This window comes from Rhinolophus hipposideros, assembly GCF_964194185.1.
Source record: "Rhinolophus hipposideros genome assembly, chromosome: 7".
Lineage (NCBI taxonomy): Eukaryota > Metazoa > Chordata > Mammalia > Chiroptera > Rhinolophidae > Rhinolophus > Rhinolophus hipposideros.
Window position 1 is genome coordinate 77,320,921 of NC_138053.1, and position 13,625 is coordinate 77,334,545.

Here is a 13,625-nt window from a genome sequence, read left to right on the forward strand (position 1 = left end):
TAATTGTAAATGCAGAATTTGGAAGAATTGATCTCTGAGGTACCTTGTGACACCATTTGGTTTTTAGTCCAAGATTCAGCAAGATCCATGTCTGCTGCAAGAAAGTGCAGCTACTGGGAGAATTTGAGGTGAAGGGAGAAGCTTGCCCCAGTACTGGAGACACCCAGCGTGACAAAGAGAGAAACATTTTCGTAAGTTGTGACAATAGGGGCTTGGAAGAAGGAGGAAGGAATAGTGATTTAGACACGATTGCAGAACTTGGAGTTTTTCTCCTAGGTAGTCATGTCTTGTCCATTTTCAGAGGCACTGAAATTGCCTGTTGGGTAATATGCAGCTCACTGCCAATGGGGTTCCCCAGCTCTGCAGGTCCTGGTCTCTGGCTCTCGGATAGTGTGAGTAGCCCTCAGGACTGAGAAACCCAAGGGGAAGGAGATTGTAAGCCTCCCTGATCGAACGCCTGCCCGGGCCAGGCACTGTACACGTCTCAGAGTATTCATAGGTGAAGAAGTCTTCTCTAGCGCTCATGGAGGGTTTAGAGTAGGAGACTGAGAGTCACAAAAATGGGTATCTTTGTGAAAAGAGAAGTTGTCCATTAGAGAAGTAGAGAGTATCATGGCAGGGAAATCCAACCTCACATCTGAAGGCGGTGGAAGGTTTCGTTTCCAGCAAGGTACTGAGCATCGGGAATTGTCACTTTTAAGAGTGCCAAATTCTCAGACTAAGCCCAGCTCTGTCAGAAGCCCAGGCTGTGGGCATGTGAACCCTGATGGCCAGGCTGTCACAGGCCAATGGGAAGGCAAGCCCACTTCCCTACAATGTTGTGTCACTCCAGCGTCCACCTCCTTCATCCTGAGTCCACATTATTATCCTTGGTGCAGACCCTCAGAATCACCGCCCTCCCTTCCGCTCATGGACCATTTAGTTGAATCCTTCCTGCTGCCTATGCCACACCCCCTACCAGCCCCTTCACTGGGAGCCAGGGTATTGTGAACAGACACTGTCCCATCCTTGGCCATTTGCTGGAAGGTGCCTGTTACCTTCTCCCCTTTACTGTTCTTGCCCTTCCCCAAATCTCTCTTCAACTCAAATGGTGGTCCCTTCCCCTTTCTTCTAGTGATTATACTGGGGTGATGGATTTTTTTGGACCACAAAAGTACAAAGTGTCATTTTCTCTACATCATCTCAAGGATGCCTACTGTCAACATGATTTGTTGTTATTGATGTTGATCTTGCTCACCTTGTCGAAACAGTGTTTGTCTGGGTTCTCCAATGTAAAGTTACACTGCCCCCCACCCTTTCCATATTGTACTCTTTGAAAGGAAGTCTCTATGCAGAGCCACTAAAACTTAGGAAGTAGGGAGTATCCTTTCCCAACTTGAGGGCAGAGTATGACATAATTTATTTGGAATTGTTCTGCCAGAAAAATTTGTCTCTTCTCCCACACTGACTTATTCAATCATTTACTTAAACCAGTATGGACTCATGGGTATTTATTTTATACTTTAGGTTATAATCTAACACTACTTTATTTTATTGTTCAAATTGTTCCAGTTTGGGCTTTGGGAGCTCTTTCAGCTGGCTCCTGTGTCCCATTGATGTACCCCCATTACTGGTTTTGTCTGTTTCTTGCAGAGCACTTTCTTACTTTCTGGTATAAGATCATCTTACGTATTATCTGCCCCAATCCCAGAATCAGTCACTTCTCCAAGAAGTCCAGTTCCTGTTATTGGAGAATTGTGTTAGAGACCAAGATCCAAGCTCTAGATGGGCTTGTTGTTACTGGGGTGTCAGTTGGATTCATACAGTACTTCCGCCCCCCCCCCAAAGGTTTCTTTTCTTTTATGAGATGCTGGGAAGAGGTTCTCCAGTTTGGGGATGGGGGTTCAGAGAAGAATCTAAAACTTCTGTATTTTTCTTTGAAAAACTTTGAGAATGGTTTTCTTTTTAAAAATCTTTATGCTTAACTTTGTTTTTGTGGGGATGTTTTTTCTTTTTGTGTGTGTGTGTGTATTTTCTTCAGAGTATTTCGAATCATGGATGACAATAATAACCGAACTCTTGATTTCAAAGAATTTGTGAAAGGGTTAAATGATTATGCTGTGGTCATGGAAAAGGAAGAGGCAGAAGAGCTTTTCCGGAGGTTTGATAAGGATGGGAATGGAACAATAGACTTCAATGAATTTCTTCTCACATTAAGAGTAAGTGGCCCCATGAATCAGTGTGTCTGCCGAGTTTGGCTTTCACGTGGTTTGGGTTGGCTATCTTGAGGTTTTGTTGTCAGAAGTTGTTAGCACACTGTGGAGATGATGGGCAGGAGATGGAAAACAGATTTAGGGACTTTTGGGAACAATCATTTAATGACACAAAAACAATTGAATATCGTTGAGAGGAATATTTCATCATGTATGACACAAAATATCTCATTTACTTGCATGCGCCTGTGTGTGTTTTCTATCTAGCCTCCAATGTCCAGAGCCAGAAAAGAGGTCATTATGCAAGCTTTCAGGAAGTTAGACAAGACTGGAGACGGCGTTATAACAATTGAAGACCTTCGTGGGGTGTACAATGCAAAACACCATCCAAAGTACCAAAATGGAGATTGGACTGAGGAACAAGTATTCAGGAAATTTCTGGATAATTTTGATTCACCCTATGACAAAGATGGATTAGTAAGTAAAAGAGCTTAATCTAAGTCGAGTTTCTTCTATCCAATGTGTAATGGTAAATGGGAAATAAGTCCGAAGCCTTAACCATTACTTATACCGTAGTTGTTATAAATAGAACAGAAATAAAATGTTTCCTTAGTGACTACCTAGAGAGTTAAGAACTAAAGTAATAAGATGTGTGTGTGTGTGTGTGTGTGTGTGTGTGTGTGCGATCCACATACAGCTAAATACCGATCACGTGGAGAATGTGGCAGTTTGATTAATCATTCCATTTCATGGTTACCATATTTACCAAACACAGCTAGCCACTTTCCAATGAACTACGTTATAATAAAACGTATTTAACTTCAAAATGAAGCATAATTCAATTTTTGGGAACATAATTCACAAAGCATTTCAAGATGTTGCAGGGCCTTGTACACACATCCTTATGAGCATCATTTGTCCTCAGACTTTGCTCCATGGAAATGCCGTTTAAGGGAAGCTTTCAGTGAAAGGAATGCCAGATAACAGAATTTACTCTGATTGACTCTTTAATAGGCTTTGAAATTAACTTGCATTTCTAAACTGCAGTGAACTTAAAAACAAAGGTGCCACCCATCTCCGTTAACTGTTACCTTCAAGTTACAAATGCATAGTTTGGTAAGTAAGGTTGGGAATTATATCTCCATAACTGTGTCAAGGCTGAGGCCAAAATGTCACCTGTGTCTTATCAACAGCCATAAATAGACTTTTGAACCCAGAGCCAGTTCTGCTCTTAGGTGTCCAGAAGGCTATGGTGATCGGGAAAGGGAGTTCTCTTCTTTGTTGATAGTTAGCAAGAACAGAACCCTGGGGAGGTTACCCCGAATCCCTGTGCCACACAGGAAGGATTAGTGGGACCGTGGGTGGGGACAAAGAGATGGTGGTGATAGGAAGAGGAAACGCGCCTTCCCCTTCTGAAGGGAATTTCCCCCAACTTTTTCCACGAAACTTCATGGTGAGTCCTATTGGCTAGGGGTGAGCAGGATAGGAAGAAAAATGTCTTTTCTTTCTGCCAACATTTTTCTGCCAGGAACAGAGAAACGCCCTCCATTTTAGACAGAAGAGATTGCAGAGGTAGATTTTTAAAATGGGGGATGGGGTGGGGGAAAGAGGGCAGATTCCTTAGAGCAGTCAAGTGCTTAGGGATAGAAATAACAGAACTCTTGTCTTCCAATATCACTGGCCTTTAATCTGTGAGATGGCAGTGGAAAAATAGTCAACTGCCATTGCCCCAAATTAGCCCAGCTCTGCATGGGATCTCAGGGTGCGTTTGCTTCCTTTCTGCAGGTGGTTCCTGCTTGTTGCCAGGGGAAACCTCAGCTGCTCTTTTCTTTAACCCAAGTCAGTGTAGCCAGCTGTTGTGATTCAGCTGATTTAAAGTTCCCACCCCTGTCCTTTTTGACATTTGTCTTAACATGCCATGTGAAGCTCTCAAACACTCATAAAGGTCATTGGGTTTTTTTAGCAGTTGCAGTATTTAATGTCACCCAAATATCACAGACCCAAGTCTGACTGCATGATCATCAATTGGAGTTTGTATTAATAATGTATGTCTCCGGCTGTCACACAGAACTACAGAATCTGAGTGTGTGTGTGTGTGTGTGTGTGTGTGTGTGTGTGTGTGTGTAGCTCAAGGATTTAGTTTTAATATGTGCCCAAGAGGACTCTTATTTACATTCGTATTTGAGATCCTTGCCTCTAGAAGATTCAAAATTGTCTGTTTAAATAACTAAATATAATATGCACATTAACCTCATTTAGCATAATTATGGATCTGGGCAGTGTTTATTGAGCACTTATTACCTACTGGGCATCATGCTATGGGATTTATAGAGATATCTCGTTTAATAGACATAATGAAAATGTTTCTGACAAGCGATGTGTGAATTCAGACTTTTGTACATTGAATCATAGTTTAAATGCCCAGGAACTTTATAAAGAACACAATTAGTCCCTAGTTGATCTTTTTTCAAATTGAGTTGTTTCGTGTATTAAGACTTCTTATGGAGAAATATAACTACGTTTGAAGCTAATGCACTCACTGCTGTTTAAAAAAATACAGTTGATATCCAAACAAGCCTGAATTTAGAATAAGACAAGAAAATTAGCATACGCCCTACCCAAGGATTATGTTCAAATTTGTGAACTTTTAATAATTTTAGCTAAGCTCTCAGGTAGTCACGAAGGTTACTGGGGTTTGCAGCAGTCATGGAATTTGGTGTCGCAGAGCCCGTGCTGACAGCCCACACTCTACTCTCAGAGCAGCCGGGGCACCAGTTATTTGGACGGAGGCATTGTATCCCTAAACCCCACTCTAATGGGTGAGACTTACACCTCTTATTTTTTTTAATTTTTGAAGTTTTGAAGTTTTCATGTGTAACTATTATTTTATAATTACAAATATTTTTAAAAATCTCTTAGAACCAGATTAGACTTTGAGGTAATGTGAGTCTTACTGACTCACCTATCTCATACAAAAATTTTTAATAATTAAAAACACTTTAAGTATAGTACTGGGTGTATGCAGATGACCCAAACTTATTTTATGATTTTCTAATTAGGCTGGAGCTGAGAAAAAGGGATTGTCTTCTGTACCATGACTCAGATGTCTCTATTGCCCCATCTGGGATATTCTCCTCTGTGTAAAATACTCTGTCAATTAAGGGTAGCATATTTAAGAGGCCACCCAAAAGCAATGGTGTCCATTCTCTCATTTTCCCTAATGTCAAACAAAATAATAATAGCTATTATTACTGAAAAGTTATTTACTATAACGAGGGCAAACTTATGGAAAAAACATAGAATTTGTGATTCCAGCCATTCCCTAATATAAGTTGAGTCTCAGGAAACAAGCAGACACTTCTCCAAGAATAACTGACGGCCTTTTCTGAAATGAGCAAACTTCCAGCTTTATGTCATCTGATTTCCAGATGGGGTTTAACACCCTATAAGCAGGGAATGCAAAGGAGAGAAATTCAAGAAAGGAAGCCATTAATGGTATTCTAATTTTAATAAAAGCTATGCACATATATTACTTATTTCTACTTCCAGACCACTGATAAGCATATCTCACTTATTAATTCAGTCCAATGCTTTTCTTCCAACTATTTCTTACTGTTTGGTGGTGATGTTGGGGGACAGGGGTAGATACAGGGAGAGAACTGTGGAGTCAGTAATTCTTTTCTGTTCACTTATAATTTCAGCAAAAGAGGTTAAGTGGGTCAGTCAGCTCATATGATTCATGGACGAGATAGGTAGGTACTCCGTGAGAGAGGAATTTGCTGGTATGGGCTAGAAAGAGGTTTTGAATTATTTATGGATTTCACTTTTTGTGATCTTTTTAATCCCTCATGACACTTAAAATTGAGGGCTAACTGGAGAGCAATAAATTTCCAAAACAGCTCATTAGTGTATCTGTGTCCTCCCGTATAAGCAGGGTTTATGCAGTGGGCTGACTCACTGGTTAGCTAGTTGGAAGGACAAGTCTCTCCTTGAATCAACTAATTCCATCAGCCAATATGGTTGAATCGGAATGTACATGTCACCTACACCTATTAAAAAAGAAGACTGATAACTTTTTTCTTCTTCTTAAAAGTAAAGCAATATAAAATTCTAGAATAGATAAAAACATTAGTTGAGATTCCAAAGAGAGAGTTATAGGCGTAGGATGGAGAGAGAGGCCCCCGTGGGGGTGGGGAGGTGCAAAGCAGGGGGTACCTTTCTTTTATGAATTCTGAGCTTTGAATGAATAATCTGCATCTTAAAAAAGCATGAATCCACAGAGTGCCTAACTAGAAATCTGTTTCTTTACCCACAGGACAGCACTCCCGAAAGGTAAAACGTGACTTGCCCTGAAACAAGGACAGGAGATGTTGTTTCTGAGGTATCCCAGACAGTATTAACAATCATTAAACAACTCTTGTTTCTTATTCTCAGTTTCAGACTCACTTATCTGTGGAGATGGGCTTCTGCTCTTACAGAAGGAGAGAACCTGTATCTCACTTTCCGTGTAGGTTGGTTGGAAATGTTCAAGACTTTCTGCCTCTCTTCCCCATGCCATCTGTCACCGCCATCCTCAACTTCACTTTTTTATTTTAGATCTATTCCTCAGCTTTGGTCACTAAAAAGCCCCCTTGATTGAAATTGTTGTTCCCTTTACAGGTACTGGAGATGGGCCACCACTGAAATGGTGAGAAACAAAGTTTCGTTTCTGTTTCTAACTTTTCCACTGCAGGTGACCCCCGAGGAATTTATGAACTACTATGCAGGGGTGAGCGCGTCCATTGACACCGACGTATATTTCATCGTCATGATGAGAACTGCCTGGAAGCTCTAAATGTATGACCGAGGGACCAGGGCCTTGGGTACAACCACGTGGGTCCAAGAGATTAAACATCAGCTCAAAACCAGGATCATAGATGAGTTCATGTTCATCCCAGCATTTCTTCTATGGCAATACACACAGTATTTTCTAGGGCAGAAATAAGGACCCTAAGTAGTTAACTGTGACCTGTCTTCTCTGAGGCTGTTTCCTTAGCTCTAAAATAGAAATTCATTAAAATAAGATCTTTAAAACTGCTAGAGTTGGGCTGATATATACAGGTGTAAGATAAACATTAGCTGTTTTCCTTGGCCATTAATAAACATTCGAATATTTTAATTATAACCTACTACCGACGCACCCACAGTCTTTCTCTACCTTCTTTTAGATGGTCCGTTTCTAGGTGGAAGATCTCATCGGTTTTTATGACTGACTGTACATCTTTAAGGGCTTCAGTCACAATTTGGGGACCAGAAGGAAACCACACATTGGTCTCAGTTTCTTTTCTTTTCTTTTTTTAAAGGTTTTTATTAAAAATATAGCTAACACAACATTATATTAGTTTCAGGGGTACAGCATAGTTATTCAACAATTATACCTAAAGAAGTGATCACCATGATAAGTCCAGCAACCATCTGACACCGTCACGCTATCACAGTATTATTGACTATACTCCCTATGCTGTATATTATATCCCCATGACATTTTTGTTTTGTACCTGGAAATTTGAACTTTTTATTCCCCTTTTCTCTTTCCCCCACTTTTCAATTTCAACTGACATTCAGTATTATTTTAAATTAATTTCAGCTGTACAGCATAGTGGTTAGACATTTATATAACTTAAGAAGTGATCGCCCTGACTAGTCTAATACCCACCTGGCATTATACATAGTTATTACCATATTGACTATATTCCCTATACTTTTCTTTATATCCCCATGACTACCTTGTAACTACCAATTTGTACTTCTTAATCCTATCACCGTTTTCACCCTACCCCCAAGGCCCTCCCATCTATCACTCCAACAAATCTATTCCCCTTGTGACACCATACATAGTTATTACAATATTATTTTCTGTACCCTACATCACCATAACTACTTTTTAACAACAAATTGTACTTCTTAATCCCTTTCCCTTTTTCACCAACCCCCTGAACCCCCTTCCCACCTGGTAACCATCAAAATGTTTTCTGTATCTATGAGTCTGTTTCTGGTTTGTTTTTTTTAGTTTGTTTATTTTGTTCTTTAGATTCCATATATAAGCGAAATCACATTCCATCTGTCTTTCTCTGTCTGACATCTTCCTCTCAACACAATACCCTCCAGGTCCATCCATGCCACTGCAGATGGCCAGAACCCATTCCCTTGCATGGCCGAGCAATATTCTGTTGTGTATATGTACACCTCCTCTTTACCCATTCTTTCATTGACAGACACCCAGGCTGCCTCCACATCTTGGCCACTGTAAACAATGCTGCAATGAACATATGGTTGCACAGATTCTCTTGAAGTAGCATTTTGGGTTTCCTTAGATAAATACTCAGAAGTGGGATTACTTGGTCCTTCTTTGTCTCTTGTTATAGCCTTTGTTTTAAAGTCTGTTTTGTTTGGTATAAGTATCGCTATCCAAGTTTTTCTTTGGTTGTTGTTTTTTTGTTTCTATTTTCATGAAATAACTTTTTCTATCTCTTTACTTTCTGTCTGTGTGTGTATTGCAATCTGAAGTGAGGCAGCATATGTAGGAGTTTTGTTTGTTTAACCATTCAGCTCCCCTGTGTCTTTTGATTGGAGCATTTAATCCATTTATATTGAAAGTAATTGTTGATAGATATGTAGCTGTTGCCATTTTATTATTCATACATTTGATCTTTTTTCTTTTTTTTCTTTTTTCCATCTTAAAGAAGTCCCTTTAACATTCCTTGTAATATTGGTTTGGTGGTAATGAACTCCTTTAGCTTTTTCTTGTCTGGGAAGCTCTTTGTCTGTCCTTTGATTTTAAATTATAGCCTTGCTGGGCAGAATAATTTTTGTTGTAGGTCCTTTCTTTTCATCATGTTGAATATTTTGTGCCAATCCCTTCTGGCCTGCAAAGCTTCTGTTGAGAAATCAGCTGACAACCTTATGGACACTCCTTTATAAGTTATTAGTTGCCTTTCTCTTGCTGCTTTTAGGATTCTCTCTTTGTCTTTAACCTTTGTCATTTTAATTATAATGTGTCTTGGTGTGGGCCTGTTTGGGTTCATCTTGCTTTGGACTCTCTGCACTTCCTGGGTTTGTATGTCTATTTATTTCTCCAGATTAGAAAAGTTTCCAGGTCATTATTTCTTCAAATAGGTTCTCAATTCCTTGTTTTGTCTGTTCTCCTGCTGGTATCCCTATGATGCGAATGTGGTTATGCTGGATGTTGTTCCAGAGGTCTCTCAAACGATCCTCATTTTTTTTCTTTTTGCTATTCCAATTGGATATTTTCTGCTACCTTTCCTTCCAAATCGCTGATTCAACCCTCTGCTTCATCTAGTCTGCTGTGATTCCTTTTAGTGCATTCTTCATTTGTTTCTGTATTCTTCATTTTTGACTGGTTCTTTTTTATGGTTTCTATGTCCTTTTTTTAATGCCTGCTATCTCTCTGTTGAATTCTCATGAAGTTCCATGAGCATCATTATAACTATTGTCTTGAACTCTGTCTCTGATAGTTTGCTTGGCTCCATTTCATTTAGTCCTTTTCCTAGAGTTTTCTCCTGTTCTTTCATTTGGGACGTATTCTTTTGTTTCCTCATTTTGACTGTCTCTCTGTTTGTTTTTATGTATCAGGTAGATCTTCTATGTCTCCCAGTCTCGGGCAGGTGACCTTATGTAGTCCTTATGTCCTGTGGGTTTCAGTGGCACAGTCTCCCAGGTCACCTTGTCCAGGTGCTCCAAGAGTGTCCCTTGTGTGGGTTGTGTGTGCTGTCCTGTTATAGTTGAACCTTGATTGCTATTGGCATGTCAGTAGGTGGGATTGGCCCTCAGGCTGATTGGTTGTGGGATTTGGCCATGTCCACAGCTTATGGGGTGCTGTGGGGGTGGCTTACCCCAGTGAATGGGATTTGCCCCAGCAGGCTCTGATGCCTGTTGAGATTGCCTTTTGTGTGTGCCACTTGTAGGGCTAATTGGGCAGTGCTCTGCTGTGGTCTGAGGCCCACTTCCAAGTATGTTGGTTCTGGGGCTTCTTGGGAGGGGCTCTAGTGCAGACCCAGGTCACTCACTGCCTGTGACCAGCCAGGGACTCCCTAGTAGAAGCTATATAGCTATCCATGGTTATTTGCTGCCTTTGCTAAAGTTGGAGGCATGTAGGAGAGACACACTGCAAACTGAAGACTGCTACCACCAGTACCAGGCCTGGGATAGCTTTGCAAAAAGCCAAGACAAATCAGGGCTGCTGCCACCTGCTGGATCCCTTAAAGTTCAGTGATAAAATCTTGAGCTGTATGTGAGTTGGGTGATGCAGGGTCTTAAGGAGTCACTAGAGTGGGAAGAGTTGTGTTCATGAGGTTAATAATGTAGACTCTGATTTGGTGCCAGTGCTAAGCCTGGAGTTACTCAGCAAAAGTCTCGGAGCACACTCAGGGCAATTGCCACCTGCTTGAGGCCTGGAGACTCTGATAGTTTTCCCAAAAAGGGTACAATGTTGGTGGGGCTGGCTGCTCTCAAGAAAGTGCCTCCGACATTGGGGGAGTTGGGTAGTTTGGATTCCCAGTGAGTCAGCAAGTTGGAGTAATGGAGCTCATCAGACCAATCAGATTCAGATTTGGCCGTGTGGGGGAGGGCTCAACACAGGAAAGATGGCGTCCCTCTGCTGGCTGCAGGGGAGGATGACCTCCTTACAGGGAAATGGTGACTGTCCTCCAACCCTCAACCCAAAGTAACACAACTGTCTCCTATGTCTCTGACACCTCCTGAGTTACTGTCCCTCCGCTGGAGCCCAAGGTGAGTAACTGGGAGTGAAAGAGTCTGTGTGCGGACCCTTTAAGAGGATGCCTGGGTTTCCCGCTGCCTTCTGTCCCGACAGGATGGTCGGAATCCCCACTGTTTTTCATAGCCAGATATTGTGGGCCTGCCTCTTCCCTGCACCAGTAATTTGGGTTGGGAGGTCAGTGTGGGGCAATGGTCCTTTGCTCTTCTGGGGGGAAACTCCATAGCTAAGATATCCCTCCCAGTTCTCAACTGCCATACAGAGGTTTGGGGTTAGGCAGTTCTGAATCTTTGCTCCTGCTAAGAGTCTCGACGTGGCTTCTTTTTTCTATCCTTAGTTATAAAACTTTTGTTTAGCCAGACTTCAAGTTGATTGTCCTATAGTTTAATTGTAATTTTAATGTGTTCATGGAAGGAAGCAGGCACAGTGTTTATCTACTCCGCCATTTTGGATCGCTCTCAATTGCTATAACTGAATCTTGAGTTTCTTTGCCCATGATTTAGGGAAGTCTTGGTTTGGCAAATAGAATTCAGATAACATTTTTGGGTCATGTTAAAGGCTGGTGTGAGACTGAAGGCCATTTTCTTGAGCAGCAGAGCCAGTTCAAAGTGTTTCTGTGGTTGAAGTTTGAGGCTGGGCTGTGTTCTCTGATTTTATGTGGGAGATCTTGCCCTGTGAACGGGCAGACCATACCAAGAAGGCTTTGCCTGGTAGAATGTTCATCTCTTCCCTCCCCGCCATTAGCTGACAATGGTGAAGTTCCCACCAGCACAAGAAGGTTAGTGTGAAAGACTAGGATCACAGGCATAATCCAAAGCAGACTTGACGCTTGGTGGCTCAAAGCGTTCTCCTCCCAACTCTAAACCTTGGCTGCATATTGTTAATATGTAAGAGTCTCTCCAGGAAAGTCTTCTAAGAAAAGGCAGCCCCACCTGCTGGTAAATAGATGTTGAAATAGGTCTTGCTCTGTGTGTTCTGTGTCTGGGCCAGAGATAAACACCCAGTCACTAGAAAGTCCTCTGGCTGTGCTGCTGGAGGTAACACTGCTCTGCCTTGTTCCTCAGGGACATTCCTCCTTCGCGTCACCTCTGTCCCTGGCTGCACTCATCCACTGGTTTGGGGACATGTATTGGGGTAGTGGTCTACTTTAAGATCTCATATATTTAAGTGACTCTGAACACACTTGCCATGTGTAAGTGACTCTGAACTTTTGTATCAGTTCACTTGTTTACTTTTTACTTTGCAGACTCAGAAGTTGAGATCAGGATATACACTGACATATAAATTGTGAAAACAAGTGTTTCCAGATGAGGATTATAGCAGTCATGAAGAAGGACACCTTGTTTTGTTCCTTGTTGAGAAACTAAACTTTCACCCTAGTGATAGGCTGGAAAAGGGACTTTTTTTCTTGAAAACAGAGGCCTCTTCAAAGAAGCTCTAACCTTTCTGGAAATTAATTACACAAGTCTGGCTTTCCATTGGATATATTACCTAGGCTTCTATAGAGGTTGGCGGGCCATAAGATGCCAAGTATTACGAAGAAATACATAGAAATGATGTAGAAAGCCAGAAGAAATGTATAGAAGAAATATCCATATTTTCTGCAGGCTGCACCTTGCAGATTGTGGCTAAGGAGATGTCTCCAGTTTCCTGGGCATGGTGGGTTTCAAGCCTATTGCTCTAGACAGATTTGTGTCTTTGATTCTGGGTATGACTCATACCTCTGCTTAACTGGGGCCATAGAGTTAGCATGTGATTCTGAATAAGGACAAGGTTGCAGCTATCAGCTTCGTCTTCCCCAGTTTTACTTTGCTTCCTGTCTAACTGGGGCACAGGGCACAGCTATCAGATTTCAGATAACCCATGTCTCACAGTGTGTTTGGTCACATTCAATCACCTCTTTTCTAGCAGGTTGGGTTCTGGACCCCCAAGTGAGGGTTCCACCAAGGCCCTCTCGCCCTCGGTAAACAAGATCTAACAACCTAGTGGTCAAGGGTCACTCCACTGCTATTCTGAATCTTTTCTATGATTTCTGGCCTCATCAGGATTCACTCATTATTTAACTCTAATCCTAGGAGCAGTGGGAGGAACAGAGAAGGATCATTGAAAAAAAAAGTCATTTGCTAATACTTTTCTGAATATATTTTCTGTTTATTTTACTTACACAATTTAAACATTAGACCATTTGCAATTTGAAAAGTAAACACTTGGGTCAGAAGATAGAACATAATAAAAAGTTTCTAGAATAGCTGATAGGAGCATCTTACCTATTGGGTCTGGACCCCAGATAGGAAGCAAAAAAACAAATGTAGAAAAGAGAATGAAATTAGCAGCTTTTTATGAAATAGAAGCAATGTATGTAAAAATTTTGAGAATCAGGTTTGGTCAGAACAAGCCACCAACATCAGTAATGAATTCCCCCCAAAGGCTAACTGAGGTAAGAATGGAGAGAACCCTGACTCAACCTCTGGTTCACATCCTGCCTGAATTCCATTCATAAAGCAAATGAGAAACGCAAGAACTGCTGAGCTGAATTGTGAACTGAGGCAGAATTCTTCCAGCCAGTTTATGGGCCTGATTTTCACAGCCATTCAAAACTTGATAGGATTTCTTCCCAGACTCAGATAGTACTGTGGAGGTACCGTGGTTTGGTAGCAGGT

At 41.4% G+C, this 13,625-nt stretch overlaps 1 protein-coding gene across 2 annotated transcripts in view; it reads left to right on the forward strand.

Annotated features, from left to right (window-relative positions):
- CAPSL (calcyphosine like) overlaps nucleotides 1–13,625 on the forward strand; it is a 36,201-nt gene that overhangs the window by 17,351 nt on the left and 5,225 nt on the right. For both annotated transcript variants that reach the window (XM_081054064.1, XM_081054063.1), the window contains exons 3-5: nucleotides 2,021–2,198; nucleotides 2,460–2,669; nucleotides 6,925–7,028. In XM_081054064.1, coding sequence (XP_080910190.1) covers nucleotides 2,021–2,198; nucleotides 2,460–2,669; nucleotides 6,925–7,026 — 490 coding nt within the window. In that variant the 3' untranslated portion in view covers nucleotides 7,027–7,028. The remainder of the gene's footprint in view (nucleotides 1–2,020; nucleotides 2,199–2,459; nucleotides 2,670–6,924; nucleotides 7,029–13,625) is intronic.